Source organism: Leuresthes tenuis, unplaced genomic scaffold (genome assembly GCF_036924035.1).
Source record: "Leuresthes tenuis unplaced genomic scaffold, fLeuTen1.0.hap1 SCAF_4, whole genome shotgun sequence".
Lineage (NCBI taxonomy): Eukaryota > Metazoa > Chordata > Actinopteri > Atheriniformes > Atherinopsidae > Leuresthes > Leuresthes tenuis.
This window is the reverse complement of record NW_027325358.1, coordinates 14,656,043-14,672,163: the sequence shown is the minus strand read 5'-3', so window position 1 is coordinate 14,672,163 and position 16,121 is coordinate 14,656,043. Positions and strand designations below refer to the sequence as shown.

The window sequence follows — 16,121 nt, the reverse complement described above, 5'->3', positions numbered from 1 at the left end:
ACATTTCTCCCGGTGTAATTTAGAGGCTCATTCCAGCAGCATTTTTGCATAAATCATCCTAGTTGTTCTTTTGCAATTTATTTTAAAATTGTTTTTCAACTCTTTTTTTTACAATGCAGAGATGCACAGACTATCCTGTGTTTTTGAAAATGTACTGGAGATCTTCTGTACTGGAGATCTTCTGTATGGAGACTTTAAGCTTATTAGTCACTTAACTATAGGTTGCAAGTTGTTAAAAAGATCATTTCAATGTGATGTATGATGATTATCAGAAGTTCGTGTTTATTAAAACACGTGCTAATTTGGTTATGAAAGTCAGTTGGTTTCAGGCACATATAGATACTGACTGAAGGGGGGAAACAAAGATTCCAGGCATATTTCCTAAGTTCCTTCCTCTCGCTTCAGGTAGGGTTGTCTTAGACTTATGACTCCCAGCTACAATCTCGAGTTGAAATGTGTGAGTTTTTGTGTGTGAGACAGTCACAGAGATGATTTATGACCACAAGTAACGGTTGTTTAATATTTTCAGCAAGTCATGATGAGGACTTGTCTGACTGACTGTCAAAAATGAAAAAAAAAATCATGCTCAAGTGTTACAGAGTCATAGTTAACTGTCTTAGAATGAAACGTGAAATCTTGACCTTGCCTTTAATAATGGCACTGGCCACTAGATGGAGCCAAATCCATTTGATCTCAGACGACGACAATTCTTTTTATTTCTCTCACTCTTCACTGCTCGGTCCAGTTTTGGTTTTTAAAAGTAAAGAAGAAAACGTTCTATATTTTCATAGTTTATACATAGTTTTGCAATCTTCTACTTAATGGCCTACTAACCCACCACAGGACCGACTGACACGTTAGATAATCTCAACCTTGTTTGCGTTATGGCTGTGCGCTCAGTCCATGTGACTCGCGCTCTGTGTTATCCTCTTACAGTGGCTCTCACTTCAGATCCCCACTCATCCTGCAGAGCTGTTGGTCTGCAAGACTCTCAGTTTGCCATTCAAAACGGGAAAACAGCGGAACGATGGTGAGTCCCGGACAGAAAGTGGTGCTGATCACCGGCTGCTCCTCGGGGATCGGCCTCAGGATGGCCGTGATGCTGGCCAAGGATGAGAAGCAGCGCTATCACGGTAAATGTAGTGTATAGTATAAATAATTCTGTCAGTTTGCCAGCTGTGATAAGTATAAATAGATTATAAAGGGAGGGAAATCTGTAATCAACAGATAGCAAGTCTCTACAAAGATAATATAAGAACTATTCATAAGAAATGGTGAAAATAATCGCATCTCTATCCTCTGCTATCCTCTTCTCTGTTAACTCAAAGTGATCCCATCATGACTGGATGTAATAGTGTTACATGATAAGTTGTTATGGTGGACATGGTTGTGTAAAACTTTGTGTTTGAAAGCATCTGCTGCGCAGTAGTGAGATTAATTCTACCATCAGTGTTTACATTTCAAACCTCCAACAAATCTCCATAAATAAAAGTGATCTGATTCACATACTGACACATAAACCTAAAAGCAAACTTCTTGTAATGTATTTTTTCCAATCCCCACAATGGGGTCAAAGGTTCACAGTGGACTTTGTTAAGAATTATTTATTCAAAAGCAGAGCTTCCACTGGAAATGTCTTTTAGATTTAATCCACAGATGTCACATACCTGCCATGTTACAAGCTACCAAAAATTGTTGTACTAACATGTGAGATGACATTTTATATCTGTGTAATTGTTATGTTGCTTATAAGACTTGAACCTTTCTTAGGGAAAGGAAACTACTAAAGATATACATATGTATCATTTTGAAATATCAACCCCGAAAGAATTAAACAAACTTACTCTAAACTTCACTCAATCACTTCTCTCACCCAATAAATTAGACTAATTTAAGATAATACTGCAGTCATTTAATCAGGTTCTATCACCTGCACCATAATGATAGACACTAAAACAAATTTTGCCTCAAGGAAATTAAGCCAATGTGGCATCAGGCCCTCGCTTGCTGTCAAACATGAACGACCAAATCCTTCTTGATAACAGAATCAAAGCACACATAATCTGTCTGTATCATATATAGAATTCACAGTTTGATATAAGTACAATAACTTCATTGCTTTAGATAAATAAAGTTGTTGTCAACAGGGACAGACCATATCGTATAACAGACGTTACCATTTTCCTGCTTAAAGGGCAATACAAGGTCTTTATATTAAAAAAAAACTCTAATATTTATTTACTTATTTATTTATTCATATGTGTCAGTGTTAACCTAAGAGCCCAGACAGTTTGCTTAATTAAGCTTCTGTCTATCAAAGTCCTGAGACCCTCAGATGCAGAACCACACGGTACCAGCCAGTGAACACAAGCTTCCATTGTTGATTGTCATCGCACCTAACGCAAAACTACCAGTATGGGACACTGGCTGGCCCAATTCTTTTATTTGAAATTATTTGAATTGATTTGGCCACAAAAGGTTAGCTCTGATTCCAGTAGATATGGATTCCATTATCTCACAAATGGCACAGTAGTCTGGCTCCTTCACAAAAAAGAAACCAGTAAATTACTTTTGAAACAAACTTCACATCACAGCTATCCCCAGGCACATGCATGAACACCATGCTACTGAGTTCTGCTTATTCCAATGGATTTTTAGTGTCTAAGTATACACCAGCCTCCATTATTTTTAAGTTACTGTCCATTCAAATGCATTACTGTACAAGAATTCACAGCATACTTTTGAACACAATAAGTGATCTGTTTTTTTAAGCCCAGGCGAAGGAGATCAGTGTTAATTGAGATCAGAGCCTTTGGTGCGTCGCAATCACTAAGGTCTGAATTAAAGATGTCTGGCGTAAAGAAAAGCTCCAAGCTCACTATACCTATCTGTAGCCCAGTTCACTTATCCCTCTGATTCCAGTGTGGCCTCCTGGCTCTTAAGACAGTAGAGAATAGTTAAAAACAGCACCACAGCCGCACTTAGGCTAATTATTGCCTGGCTCGTAGAGCTCGATTGTGGATCCTAGGCTGAACAGGACTATTCTTGGAGCATGGGAGAGATGTGAGCACTACGTGAGCATAACGGTTAAGACTAATACTAGTATGTAAAGTGGTTGCTGTAACAGGATGACCACAGAGAGCTTCTTAAGGTTTATCCTTACCTTGTTTTCTATTTTTGGCACAAGATTTCTCTGCTGTTATTTCAAATAGTTATTCAGAAAGTGATTCCAGGTCAAATAATACACACAGGTTTAGGTAAGGAAATGAATGGAAAGAATGTGAGAATGCTTTCCTTTAATGTTTCTATGACTTTGTGAATATTCTTGCTTCAGTTATTCCTAGAATAGAAAATAAACATAGATAGATAGATAGATAGATAGATAGATAGATAGATAGATAGATAGATAGATAGATAGATAGATAGATAGATAGATAGATAGATAGATAGATGGATAGATAGATAGATGGATAGATGGATGGATGGATGGATGGATGGATGGATGGATGGATGGATGGATGGATGGATGGATGGATGGATGGATGGATGGATGGATGGATGGATGGATGGATGGATAGATAGATAGATAGATAGATGGATAGATAGATAGATAGACTTGTGTGCGTCTAAATGAACTTAATTTGACACAGCGTGTCCAGCCGTATTTACCTGGGCAGGCTGCCTAAGCATTTACTTACAGCAGCGCCCTGACGGGGGTCATTCTGTTAAATCCATTCACAAACTCAAACATTGAAGCTGTCTCTGGAGAAAGAGGGAACATGACTGTGTAATGAAGTGAGGAGGAACTGCAGATAAAAACTGAATAATTTGCTTAATGCTGAAACACTTTTGTACTTGTAGGGAAAAAAGGGACAGTTCTTTGTGCCTTTCATCCCACTCTATTTTTACAGGCTTGGTGGAGATGCTACGCTGCATGTTTTGCCAAATACATGTCTAGCAGAGCCCTCAAATCTTTGACTGCTTCCCCTTGTCACCCACCTGTCCACAGTCATAGCGACAATGCGTGATCTGAAACGCAAAGACAAGCTGGTGGAAGCTGCCGGGGATGCGTATGGGAAAACTCTCTCTCTAGCTGTTCTGGATGTCTGCAATGACGAGTCTGTCAAACAATGTATCAATGGCATCAAAGACCGACACGTGGATGTTCTTAGTAAGTCAGAAAAAGACATTTTTATCAAGCTGTGTCTTGGATTACTGAAACATGCAGTGTTGACCACTCCCCTATCCTCTATTTTCACTCCTCTCATCCTAATCAGTCAACAATGCAGGTATCGGCCTGGTGGGTCCGTTGGAGAGCATCCCCATTGAAGAGATGAAGAAAGTTTTTGAGACCAATTTTTTTGGGGTGATCCGCATGATCAAGGAAGTGATGCCCGACATGAAGAAAAGGAAAGGAGGTCACATCATCGTGGTCAGCAGTGTGATGGGACTGCAAGGTAAGCAGAAACAGCTGTTTGAAGGGGAAGAGGCGGGATGTGGCACTGAATGCTGCAGAGATAAAGGTTTGATGACAGGTTTGTCATCTTTAGTCTCATGGATGGGTGGGTGGATGATGGACAAATGAAAGCATGAATGGATGAAGAGGCTAAGTATCACTAAGGATCTCCACAAACCAGATTCTGCTTCTCTCCAGGGGTGGTGTTTAATGACGTCTATGCAGCCTCCAAGTTTGCCATGGAGGGCTTTTGTGAGAGTTTGGCTGTGCAACTTTTGAAGTTTAATGTCACGTGAGTACCACGCATGCTATTTCTATCAACATTAACAAAACAGTGACACACAAATGGGCGACTAATTCACGGGAAATTGATAGAAAACCTGTTTTTGAAGGTTCCAGAAACTGAAAAAATGTAAACTATTCTTCCAAAAGATTTTGCCTCATTTGATGTTTTGATGGGCAGAGCTGAATAAATTCACGATCGAAAGTCTTCAATTATACAGGCAGCTCATCGTGCTTTTAAAGCATCTTACTTTGATCTGACTTGAGCTCGAGGTGCAGATGGTCTTTCATTTAAAAAGAGGTCTTCTACATCTCCTGCTTTACAGTACACTTTTCATTTATCCTCACTGCCATAGTGTATTACAATGTCTGTTTGATAGTCTTTTCACACTGTCTGCTAAGATACAGAAGAGTACAAAATGCTGCCTCTGATTGTTCTGCATGAACAAGCAAAGGCATTTTTATTACTATGTTAGAATGTAATCTTGGAATAAAAAGCTTGTGAACCAACAGGAAAAGAAGGCCTAAGATGATTGAGTAATTACATCCTGTAAATTATCGCACTATGTGTTATATTCACCTCAGTCAGAATGTTTCTTTGTCACTTTATGACCGACCTGCCTGAACCTGTGATGGTTTCTAGCTGCCGACACACTTCGGAAAACACATCAAAATGTTAACCGAATAGTTGGGCAGGAAGAGAACTTACAGATTCTGGCTTTTGACCAACATTTGAGAAACTTTGTCAAAAAAGATGACCAACCAACAAATGAGCAGGACAACAATATTTTCTCTTTGAAGTGCCTTGAAAGTTATCAAATGTTGACATAAATTCTTGCATATAGTAAGAATTTTTTTTGTTTTCAATTCAGAAGGGTTTTGATAAGTTACAGTATTGTGTTAAAGCCCTAAGTCACCCCTTATATATTTATATTTTTCTTCTGAGGAAGCTTATAATCTTTTAAAGGCAATCTATGAAGAAATGAGGGATGGCTCAAAACTTTCGCACAGTACTGCATGTCACTTACTTAAATTGTTATTTCAAAACTACCATTTTGGTGTATGTCACTCTCTACAGACTGTCAATGATCGAGCCGGGTCCAGTGCACACAGAATTTGAAGCAAAGATGATTCAGGATGTGAAACAGAAGGAGTATCCTGGAACTGATCCTGACACAGTGAATTACTTCAAGAATGTCTATCTCCCTTCTTCTGTTGACATTTTTGAGGCCCTGGGACAAACACCTGATGACATAGCCAGAGTAAGGTCACACTCGCTCACTGACTGCGACCAATTTTGCGACCACATCGCTAATCACTCCTCTTTAAGTCTGACGGCAAACTCTGTTTTTTTTTTTCTGTCTTTAATTCCTTTGCAGTGCACCAAGAAAGTGATTGAAGCAAGCAGCCCACGTTTCCGTAATCTCACCAACCCGCTGTACACACCCATTATTGCGCTGAAATATGCAGATGAAACTGGAGGCCTGTCTGTCCATGCTTTCTACCACATGCTCTTTAACCTGGGTCCTCTGATGCACGTCAGCATGACCGCCATGAAGTATCTCACCTGTGGATGTCTAAGAAGAAGGACAATTTCACCAAACTAAAAACCAAAATGTTTTGCTTCTCCGTGTTGATAATAAAATATGAAATTGTGGACTACACACTGCCCTGGTTTTCAGAGGATCACAAAACATATATTGCCCTATGTCATGCTGCAAAAGCCACCCAGTCACAAATCAAGAAATATCAACACATTTAATGTGAACAGCTTTAAAGAGATTGTTGAATTACTTGTCAGACTTCCTGCTGTAAACCTTCCGTTTTGTATGGCATTTTAGTTGAATGTGTAGATAGATCATGAAAGTCCAATTGGGTTTATATACTGCCTATTTTAAGATTTGTTAACCTACCCAGAGTGCCAAATGAGTAGGGTCTGCAATTATGAGACAACTTATTCAAAAACCAGTTGATTACATTGTCATCATCAGTCCAAGACTTGTTAAACTATATATGATTCAGAAATGTAGATCCACACTGGTAATTAACGTATAACAAATATAAGCTATTTATATATTTACTTATATATTTGTATAATACTGAAAGTGTGTCTGAGAAACTATTGGGACATCAGAGTTTGTAATTTATGATGAAACTGCTTTAGAGCTTTAGGTAGCTTTCAGCAAATGTGGCTGCGTATGAAAGTCATGACGATGACTCCTGCTCAGGTCTTAAGAATAAAAACAAATCGATCATTGCAATAAGGAATTTTGTTGTTTCATTATTGCAATGAACGTTAAGCCCAGAGATGCTAAACGTGAAAATACTGGATGAAAGACAACAAGAAAGAAAACGCATTTTCAGAAAGTACAGCAACAAAACAGAAAACACGTTTTTCACAAAACTTGTTTTTTTAAAAGCATCAATGTTTTATCGAATGAAACATTGAATTTGGTTTTAGTGAAATACTTTTTTTTTTTTCAAAACATCTGTTCTGTGAAATGTCCACTTTGTTTTGTATTTGTGTTTTCTGCTACTTTTACACCTCCTTGAACTACACCTTTAAAAAAATGCTAACGTTTTGCTTTGGACTTCAAGTAGAGAAATGTTTGGCTAAATGGAAAATAAATTAACTGATGTATCTGACAGGGTGGTGTGAAAAGGTTTGTAAGCCTTTCTTTATGAATTTTCTTGAATAATTCTTCCCACCGGTGATCCACTTTTAATCTGTGTCATCGCTGGTGGGCAGCTAGCTTAAAGGCTATCAACTATGTTCCTAAATTCAACTGTTTATATTTGCCAAAATGTCTTTATTACACTAATAATATGTGCACGCAAGTAGTAATACCATCTGGGATATTGTTGCAAACAATATATGGTATAAGTATAATTCTTTTTCGTTAAATTTGTTGACTGTTTTTACAGGTAATATCACATAAACGTCTCTAAACGTAGTAATAGCAGAGCTGTACGATGCTGCAAGTTATATGACACTTGCCAATGGGCTTTTGTTATCGTGTCAAAAAATATTCTTCCCACTTATCGAGCCATCGGGGCTCCATTGCTGCTGCCTGTTTGAGTCGCGGGAAATTAGAGGTGAATCGATCACCGACTGAGCAAACACAAAAACAAACTTGTTATGAACAAGTTGCTGGAAAGTCTGACCTGAAGGTCTATGAACATGAAGTAAAAGGCAAGTGACACGTTTATCATTCCATACGCGTTTTTCTGTGCATGTATTTAAGTGTCACTTTTAGCTGTTGCTGTAAAGTTACGTTCAAACTGTAATTCGGCGTTAGCGCGCTAACTTTCATATGCTAATGTTGTGTTCCATGGTGTGTGACGGATAAACGGAAGTGCAGAGGTTAAAGTGTAAGGTGGTCTGTTGTGTGTCTGGGTGGTGCTGACTGAGAAGTATGGACACAAATGTGGGCGATATTGGACACTGTGAGGAGCAGCTGAGGACAACACTACACTGTGATGACAAGGAGAAGGTGATTTACTTTTATCTTCCGCTTCAGCTCCACGTGATTTCTACCATGAGCCTTGTTGTGCATCCTCTGACATTCATGTTATCCCCACTCAGCTTCGTAGGAAGTTGGCACAGTTACAAAGGGAATATCTTAAGACAGCACAGAGACTACAGGTGAGATATGTACTATTTCCCAGTACTTTGCAAAGGAAAATGTGGCTATAGTTTTGTGTCATGCACGTGTCCAATTATAACAGCGTGCTGAGCGTTTTGAAGCTGTGAGGACGCATGTCAGAAGTAGGATCTCCCAGCAGAACCAGCTGGACCAGAGAGACCCAGAGGTTAAATCGGACCTTTGTGTCAACCCCTCTTCTGTATCCAACACCAGCAATGCCACAGTTAAAGGCATAGCTCAGTTGCAGGGGCACACTGAAGGTAATTTGACCTTAATCTAAATAAATCTCTCTTATGTTGAATACTGTAACTCCAGTGTTAACACCTAAACTTACAAAGAAATAATGCACTCAACCCTTGATCACAATTGCTGTCACATGAAGTGCTTTGCCATATAGATTATATTAGAATTGAGACATGTAAGATGCAATTCACAAATGATCTCATGTTTGACCTGGTCCAGTAGATTCGGATACGTCCAGGAGGAGCCAGGTGATCAGGTTCATACTCCCCTCTGATGCTGCTTTCCCACAAAGCCCAGATATACACAGCCATGATAGATTGGGTAACAGACCCAGCCCTGCCCTGCGCCTCCGGTCACGACGCAGCCGCCTACGCTGGGAAAAGAGGGGTGCTGAGGCTTGCTGGGGCAAAGAAGACAGCAAAAAGAGGGAAAGGCTGGACAGTGCCAGAACAGAAGAAGAGGAGGGGACAGTAGAGTCAAAGGGAGCAGATGTTTTGGTGGAAAGTGAAGAGCTATTTTCTTCTGCTGAGTCTGAGTCTCCCTCTCTGCTGCTCACCCACTGGAACACACAAGGACACAGTGAAGCAGGACCTACAGAGGGAAAGGGGCATCAACAGCAAAGGGAAAAAGAGACTGAAGTTGAAGGGAAATCATGCGAAGTGGCTTTAACCACTGGAGAAAAGAGACAAATTGTCACGCAACATGGAATAAAGATGGAGAGAGTTGGAGATGGTGGCAGGAGTAGAAGACAAGGAGAGACGCCAGCATGTAAAAAGAACGGTGTTGAAAACACTGAGCAAAAAGCAACCGAGACAGTAGAAAGTGACGGAAATCACAATAAGGCTGTGGGGAAAAAAGAGGAAAGTAATGGGAAGGTTGAAGATGGGAAAGCTGTGAACCTCCTAGACTCTTGTACATTAGTCGAGGGACTACTATTCCCAGCAGAGTACTATGTTCGAACCACAAGACGTATGACTTTTTCACACAGCCAGCCGGACTTACAGGCTGTCATACTCTCCCAGCTGAGCATTGGGCGGCACCGCAGGAGTCGGGGTCGTGGCAGAGGACCGAACAGGGAGACACAGACCGGTGAACGTTCAGATCAACACACTCAGACAGATTTCTCTCCCACAACTGCATCCACATCTCCAGATTCTCCTAACCCACCCCATGTTCAGGCTCCCAATGTATCTACCAGACTCAGTCAGAGTTCCAGTGAGATTTCAGATCCCATCACAGCTTGTCAGAGGGACTCCCACGCTTGTTCTTTACCTATGGTCGCCACTGCTCGTCCGCCAAGAGGAAGGAGGAAGAGAAGAGGCAGGGGCAGAGGGAGATCCCAAACCTCACGTTGTGAACAAACCTCAGGAGATATCCAAGCCACCAGCACTCCATTGTCCTTCTGCCAGTTGCTCCATAAGGACGACGGAGCAAACCCCCGCCTCAGGCCGCATGAAACTGTTTTAGAACCAAAGGAAACCCAGCCTGCGTCCATGCACCTCACTGCTTCTCAGCCTTCCTCTGGAGTTAACGGAGATCCGTCCAGTTCTCTCTCTGAACGTCTAGAGAAGGTCTATCCTATCTTTCTGAAGAGCAGCATCAAAGCTAACAAACCCATCCAGCTGAACAGAGGTAAGACTTATGTAGCGTGTTTGTAAGACACTTTGATATGTTTCATGTTTGGAGCTTGTGAGCTCCATGGATATAAAAGAACAACAACATGTAGCTCTGTGTGGCATGTTCCTTCACAGAACATGTGTAAAACTGAGGTCTTTTTCTCTATGGTTTGAAATTTAGGTGAACGTGTCTGGTTTCAATTTCTGGTAGCATTTCAATGAAGACATGTCAAGATGTTTACGTTCATTGGTTTAGCAGAATGAGTGAGAAATGTGAAATGACTGACATCAAAAGAGGCCATAGGTTGCAGTGACACGAAAATTTGTCACCCATCAGTGGATGTGTTCCAAAAACTTCGGCTCTTTAAGACGCGTAGGTCTTTTTTTTTTATTATTATTTATTTATTGGGATGGCAAAATGTTGGAAATTTAGATTTGTATGAGCCACACTTGGATTCGCTGAGTCGTGACTTTAAATTGCACGAACTGAATCTAAAACGAATCTGTGTGGTCATGTTTGACATGTTATCTTTTTGTTGCTCCGCCTGCAGCTTAGCTCGAATGCACTCGTGACAGTGGGTTCTACATTCCAGGTCTATATCTTAATGCTTTCACGAGCTTTGGTGAAGATTTGTCAAAACGACCTGATTTTATACAAATCGATGGGCTTTCTGAACGGATTGGCATTACAGTTTCACACGAAACATAAGATCAGTCAAATGTCCAGATGATCTGGGATCAGATGAGCACGGCACGATGGTCAGCTGACCATCCTCTAAGTTTGATCACCGCTCATACTGTTTGTGCATACAATAAATAGTGCGTTTCTCAATAAATTCTTTGCCACTTAACATAGTCTAACCTGTTTTTTTCTTCCCCCACTTGTTGTCTACAGACTCCTCAAGCTGGCCAAATCTCCTGTTGCCCTCTTCCTCTTCACCATCTCAGACATCTCTTCATCCTCTCCCCTCTATGTTTTCCGGCTTCCTGGGCAACAACTTGATGTATTTGGACATTCAACAGGATTTCCATCTCCCAGACGAGCAGTTTGCCTCCCTGAAGCTGCACAAGCTCCGCCAGGCCATCGTGGAATCGGGACTTGAACATTTCTCAACACCGTCTCGCAACACGCGCAGCAGCCTGCTGCGCTCTAACCCAAACTATGGCAGCAGCGACCAGCTGACGCCTCGTCATTTCCCCCCCAGCTATACGCCCACGATCACAAATTCACCCCATCCAAATGAAGAAGAACAACAGCCAGCTCCACAGCACGTAGATCTCCAGAACTCGCCTGCAAAGCCCGTGTTTACGGATAAACTGATTAGCGGGTCCTTAACCGAAGTGCCGGATGAAAAAAACATTCCAGAAACTGATGAAGAGCAGCAAGCTGAACGCCTCGACTCAGAGACTCTCGTGAGCTCAACAGAATGTGTTTCTGTGGTAGAAGCGATAACTGAAGGCTGTGACTGTAAACATAAAGGGCACGAAACTGTGACTCCGCGGAGTCATAACCAGAGCAGCACATCTGTCTGTATTCACAGACCAGAGCCTCAGCAGAACTTAGCAGACGGAGCAGTACGCAAAGGGAATGATTGTGTCATAGAACACTCAGATGAACATCAAGCCGAGCAGACTGCTTCTACTAATCAAAGCGATTGTTGCGGCGTGGTCCATTCTTTAAAGAATCAGAGGTCTGGAAACTCTCACGTAGAAAACAGAGACGCTGCTACGACTCTTTCCTCTGATTACCTTCGAAAGGAAAAACCAGAGGAGCCTTCTAACAACTGCACTGCTTTACAAGCCTCTAATGACACAGAATATCCATCGGAGTCTCCTGTGAATGACAAGAATGTAGAATATTCTTCAGAGAATTCTAAAGTAACAAACATTTTGACAGACGGACTGACAGAAAATAAGACCATGTGTGGACCGCACACCTCTCAGCTCTTGTTGAGTTCTCCTCCAGCACCCTGCCCCATCATAACGCCACACCTGCCCTCATCCGCGCTATCCTCCAGCCCAATGCTGCCCTCCATAGGACTCACCCCGCACCATGTCATCAGCAGCCTCCTTCCACATCCCCCCCCCTCTGCCCCTTCTCTCACCCTGCCTCCTCCCCACAGCCCATCCACACAGGCTCTTTCTCCTCCAGCTCTTTCTCCCTGTGCGTCCTTCACCCAGCCCCACCCCAGCTTGCTTCCTCTCTCGCTGTCCAGTCAGGTTCAGGCTTCTTGCGAGCCACCAGCCTTAAGCGATCATTGCCAAGAAGTTCAACCAGCTACCTGCCCAACTCCGTCCAGCCGTCAGCTCCGGAGCTCAGCTGGGCAGGGGGGCGTGGCAGAGAAACAAATGATGAGACGCACACACACGCTGAAGGTATTCAAGATGGAGCGAAGGCGTGAAGGTGCCGGGTAAAGTGTTGCATATGTGCAGCGTCGAGTGTTGGTCTCTGTGTGTGTGTTTTTCAGGCTGCAGCAGGAGGTGCTCTGGTGGATGTATGCTGCCTTCTTGGGTCCTCAGGCGGTTTGTGTGTAGCAGCAGCAGGAAAGTGGGCCGTGTGCCTTTGGACCCAGACTTCAGCATCTGATTGGAGCTTAAGACACACCTGGACGTTCAGTGAGGCGAGTTACTGTGTTATCGACCCATAATGAGCAAGAGCTCCATGACTTGCAGCTGTAATGCAGAACGTTTGTAGTTGCTGGGCTCCATTTCTATCAATCTTGAAAGGTGAAGGCATGCAAATGTCACTCCAGGTCTGGTTGCGACAGAGCTGAATAACTGATGCGTTTACCTTTTAGCTCCAAACAATCATTGACTCAGTTATATTACCATGATACTTCAACAGGGCCGGCAGCTGTTTAAAGAATTTAGATGTTCAGTGAAATTTACCTAAAAGGTCCGACCCAGTAATTGAGAGGAATATAAATATTACGGTCTCATTGGCTTGTTTTTGTGTTTACAGCCCGTGATCAACGTATTTCCTGTCCCAGATGCTGCTGGGCTAATGTGTGTGACTTTAGGTCAGCTGGAAATCAGAGAAGTGAGGTGAGAACAAACCCCTTGTGAGAGATCTGCCCCTGCATTTGAACATTTTGGGTGGCTTTGTGCAAAAAGAGGGCACGTTTCAGTTCAATTGAATACACTTTGAAAGCTTGTCCGTGGAGTTCCCCACAGAAACGAGCTGCTACCGTTTCTGCTGCTCGACCTTTCAGGAATGAGATGCGATTAGTGATCAGGCTTTGACTGGATGCGATGTTGCAGGCGTATGAGGCAAAGAAAAAGCCCTCATGGACACGCTGACTAACTGGATTGTGTTGTTATTGTGCGCAGAGTGCTGTCGTGCTCCAGCCTCATGCAGACGCTGGCCTGCGACGGAGTCATCCAGGCAGTTGTGGGGATCTCGGAGTCCAGAGTGGTGACCTCCTCCCACTCGGCCGCAGGTTCCACCCTGCAGGTGTTCACGTTGTCAGACAGCAGTAGGTAAGACGGTGTGTTTTTACCCTCTCGTGTCTCGTCTCGCTACCCGGATACACAGGTGTTTCAGGGTCTTGCTTCTTTGTTTCTTTCAGCTCACCCACTGCTCGGCCTCTCGTGTCTCCTGGCGTTTGCGTCGGGGCCCTCGCTCCTGTGGAAGGACTTTCCGATGCTCTGATTGGTACAGATGAAGGTGGACACCTCTTCATCTGGTAAGTGAGATCAGGATAATGAGGTTTTGCTTCTGGTTGCTACACTGTTCTGCAGTAACTAAAGTTACTGGCAGAGAATGACTTGTGCTCCCTCCCCATCATCCCAACAGACGGCAGAGATTATACATTATTTGAGAAGTGAACAATTTTTGCATTTGTGTCCTTTTTGGAAAATTCAGACTGTAGAAACACAGAAACGGAGGTATGTGACATCCAACTGGTGAGCATCTCTAGAAGAAAAATGGACCGGTGGAGCCAGTTTGCATCTGAAAGCTGAACTTCGCCTTTTGGTAGTTTTTTTTCCCCTCAGGAATCAGACGAAGAATGAACTGTTCCTAGTTTTAGAGGAGCTGCGTGTTTGAAACCAGCTGACATGACTGTGGTTTCTTCTCTCCAAACACAGGCTTAACATCTTCTCTTTTTTTCAATGTTTCAAAAGCTTGGTTTGACAGTTCCACTGAAGCACAGCTTAATGTTGTGTTCAATCTGATTTGGCTTTTCCCTCGTTGGCAAAGAAAACTGTTGCAGGTTTAAATGTTGAACTTATCGAGATAAAGACTCCACGTTTTTCCCTTTGGGAAGAAATACGACTTGAGTAACTTGAAACCTCGGAAACTTCTCTACATGAGAACTTCTCACCAGCTGCTGCTGTTTACAGCTGTTTTTATTTCCGTGTTTGCTGCAGGAATGTGAAGACGGGGCAGCTGCTGTGCAGAGTCCCGCTCGGGGACGGTTTATCACACACAGCCTGCCTCAGAGGATACGCCTCCTGCGTAAGTCGCCGGTTATAATAAGGTGATTGTGTTGCTGCGGCTCTGGGTGATATTACTCCTGTGGGTCTTTGTGCACAGGGAGTGTTGTTGGTCCTGCTACAGCATCACTTTCTAAGCTCCCTGGAGGAAGAGGAGAAGGTAGAGAAAGTGAAAGATGTTTCAGAAGAGGAGACAAAAACGGCCTTTTTCTCCTTGGTCGGCGTCAACCCTCTGAGTGGGAAGTCCATCCCGGCTGCTCGACTACATCCGCCTGAAGCCTGGTCAGGCAGGTGAGATGCAGGCTGACGGAGGGCGAGGCTCCTGTGTTGGTGTTTCCGCGTGAAAACGTTTGTGTAATCGCATCTTCTCCGCAGGCTGTGTGAAGCCGACGTTGACCACTCCAGCGTACTGGGCCTGAGTCAGAGTGGCTGTGCGTGCGTGTGGGAGCTCGGGCAGCGAGGGGCTTCAAAGCTGGTGGAGGCGCCTGCGGGCGAGGACTGGCAGATGGCTCGGTGGGGGGGGCGAGGCAGGCTGGTGATCGGACATCAGAACGGAGACGTTTCTTTACACTGTTACAGTGCGAGTGGAAGACGGGTTCTAAGAGGACTTTTTCAGTAATGCTGAAGTCTCCCTGACATACTACAACATTACGTTGGAACACTGTGCTCAGTTTATCTTTACTTGATTTGTCTGCCCTGGTTTCTTTCTCTCAGCCACTGTACTGCAGCGAACCAGTTGTTTTTATACTGTAAACTGAACACATACCAAAGCCCGGTGGCCTCTTGTTAAGAGCTTTGTCTAAAAACATAAACTCTGCAAACTGGGCTGTTCGTACATCACACACACTAAACGTTTTATTACTGCTGCTGGTTTGACTTTTTGCTCATCCACAAACATGTTATTTTAGGGAAAAGAAGGTTGTATTAAAATGTCCATTAAACATGTGTTAAATCTTTGATTTATTTATTTTTTTCTCAATACTGCTGTTCAAAGTACTTCCCAGTAACAATTTGAGAAAGAGCAAACTCAAAAATACCGTTTATTAACTAAAGCAACAGGTTTGAGATGGTTACTTGTTATCAGATAATAACACCAAAGCTTCCTCCAGTCCACTGCACCTTAGAATCTACTTTAAATAGTTCCCACATTTAAAGCCTACGTGGGGCTGAGTGTGTAGATGAATGTTTTGTCCCTGGTCACATGCAGTATTGGATAATCACTTTTACTGCCATCATTTTCCGTTTTTTGTAAGGTGTCGAGACTGCTGTATCACTTCCTCCATATAACTGTAGTCAGTGTTCCACATCCTTATGTCAGAGACTGCAAGTGAGACAGTTTCTTGTGATTTAAGTGAGGCTCTACTTAACAACCCATGAGATCAGCTGTTTGTTTTAATGTAATTTCTTTCCAAGTTGTGATCTGAGGAAAATCAACCTTTT

The 16,121-nt window shown here is 42.9% G+C and overlaps 2 protein-coding genes across 2 annotated transcripts; both read left to right on the top strand.

The window, feature by feature from the left end:
- Nucleotides 1-947: 947 nt before the first annotated feature.
- LOC140305752 (retinol dehydrogenase 8-like) lies at nucleotides 948-7,106 on the top strand. The gene is made up of 6 exons (XM_072384729.1): nucleotides 948-1,133; nucleotides 4,010-4,171; nucleotides 4,278-4,457; nucleotides 4,655-4,748; nucleotides 5,817-6,000; nucleotides 6,118-7,106. Exons 1-6 carry the CDS (start codon nucleotides 1,028-1,030, stop codon nucleotides 6,343-6,345), a joined length of 954 nt encoding a protein of 317 aa, XP_072240830.1. The 5' UTR covers nucleotides 948-1,027; the 3' UTR covers nucleotides 6,346-7,106.
- A 998-nt stretch (nucleotides 7,107-8,104) lies between these two features.
- palb2 (partner and localizer of BRCA2) lies at nucleotides 8,105-15,593 on the top strand. The gene is made up of 12 exons (XM_072384730.1): nucleotides 8,105-8,232; nucleotides 8,325-8,384; nucleotides 8,468-8,645; nucleotides 8,848-10,260; nucleotides 11,140-12,620; nucleotides 12,713-12,865; nucleotides 13,207-13,289; nucleotides 13,575-13,724; nucleotides 13,814-13,930; nucleotides 14,616-14,703; nucleotides 14,782-14,972; nucleotides 15,057-15,593. The coding sequence occupies exons 1-12, from the start codon at nucleotides 8,155-8,157 to the stop codon at nucleotides 15,298-15,300; spliced, it is 4,236 nt and encodes a 1,411-aa protein (XP_072240831.1). The 5' UTR covers nucleotides 8,105-8,154; the 3' UTR covers nucleotides 15,301-15,593.
- The last annotated feature ends 528 nt before the right edge of the window (nucleotides 15,594-16,121 follow it).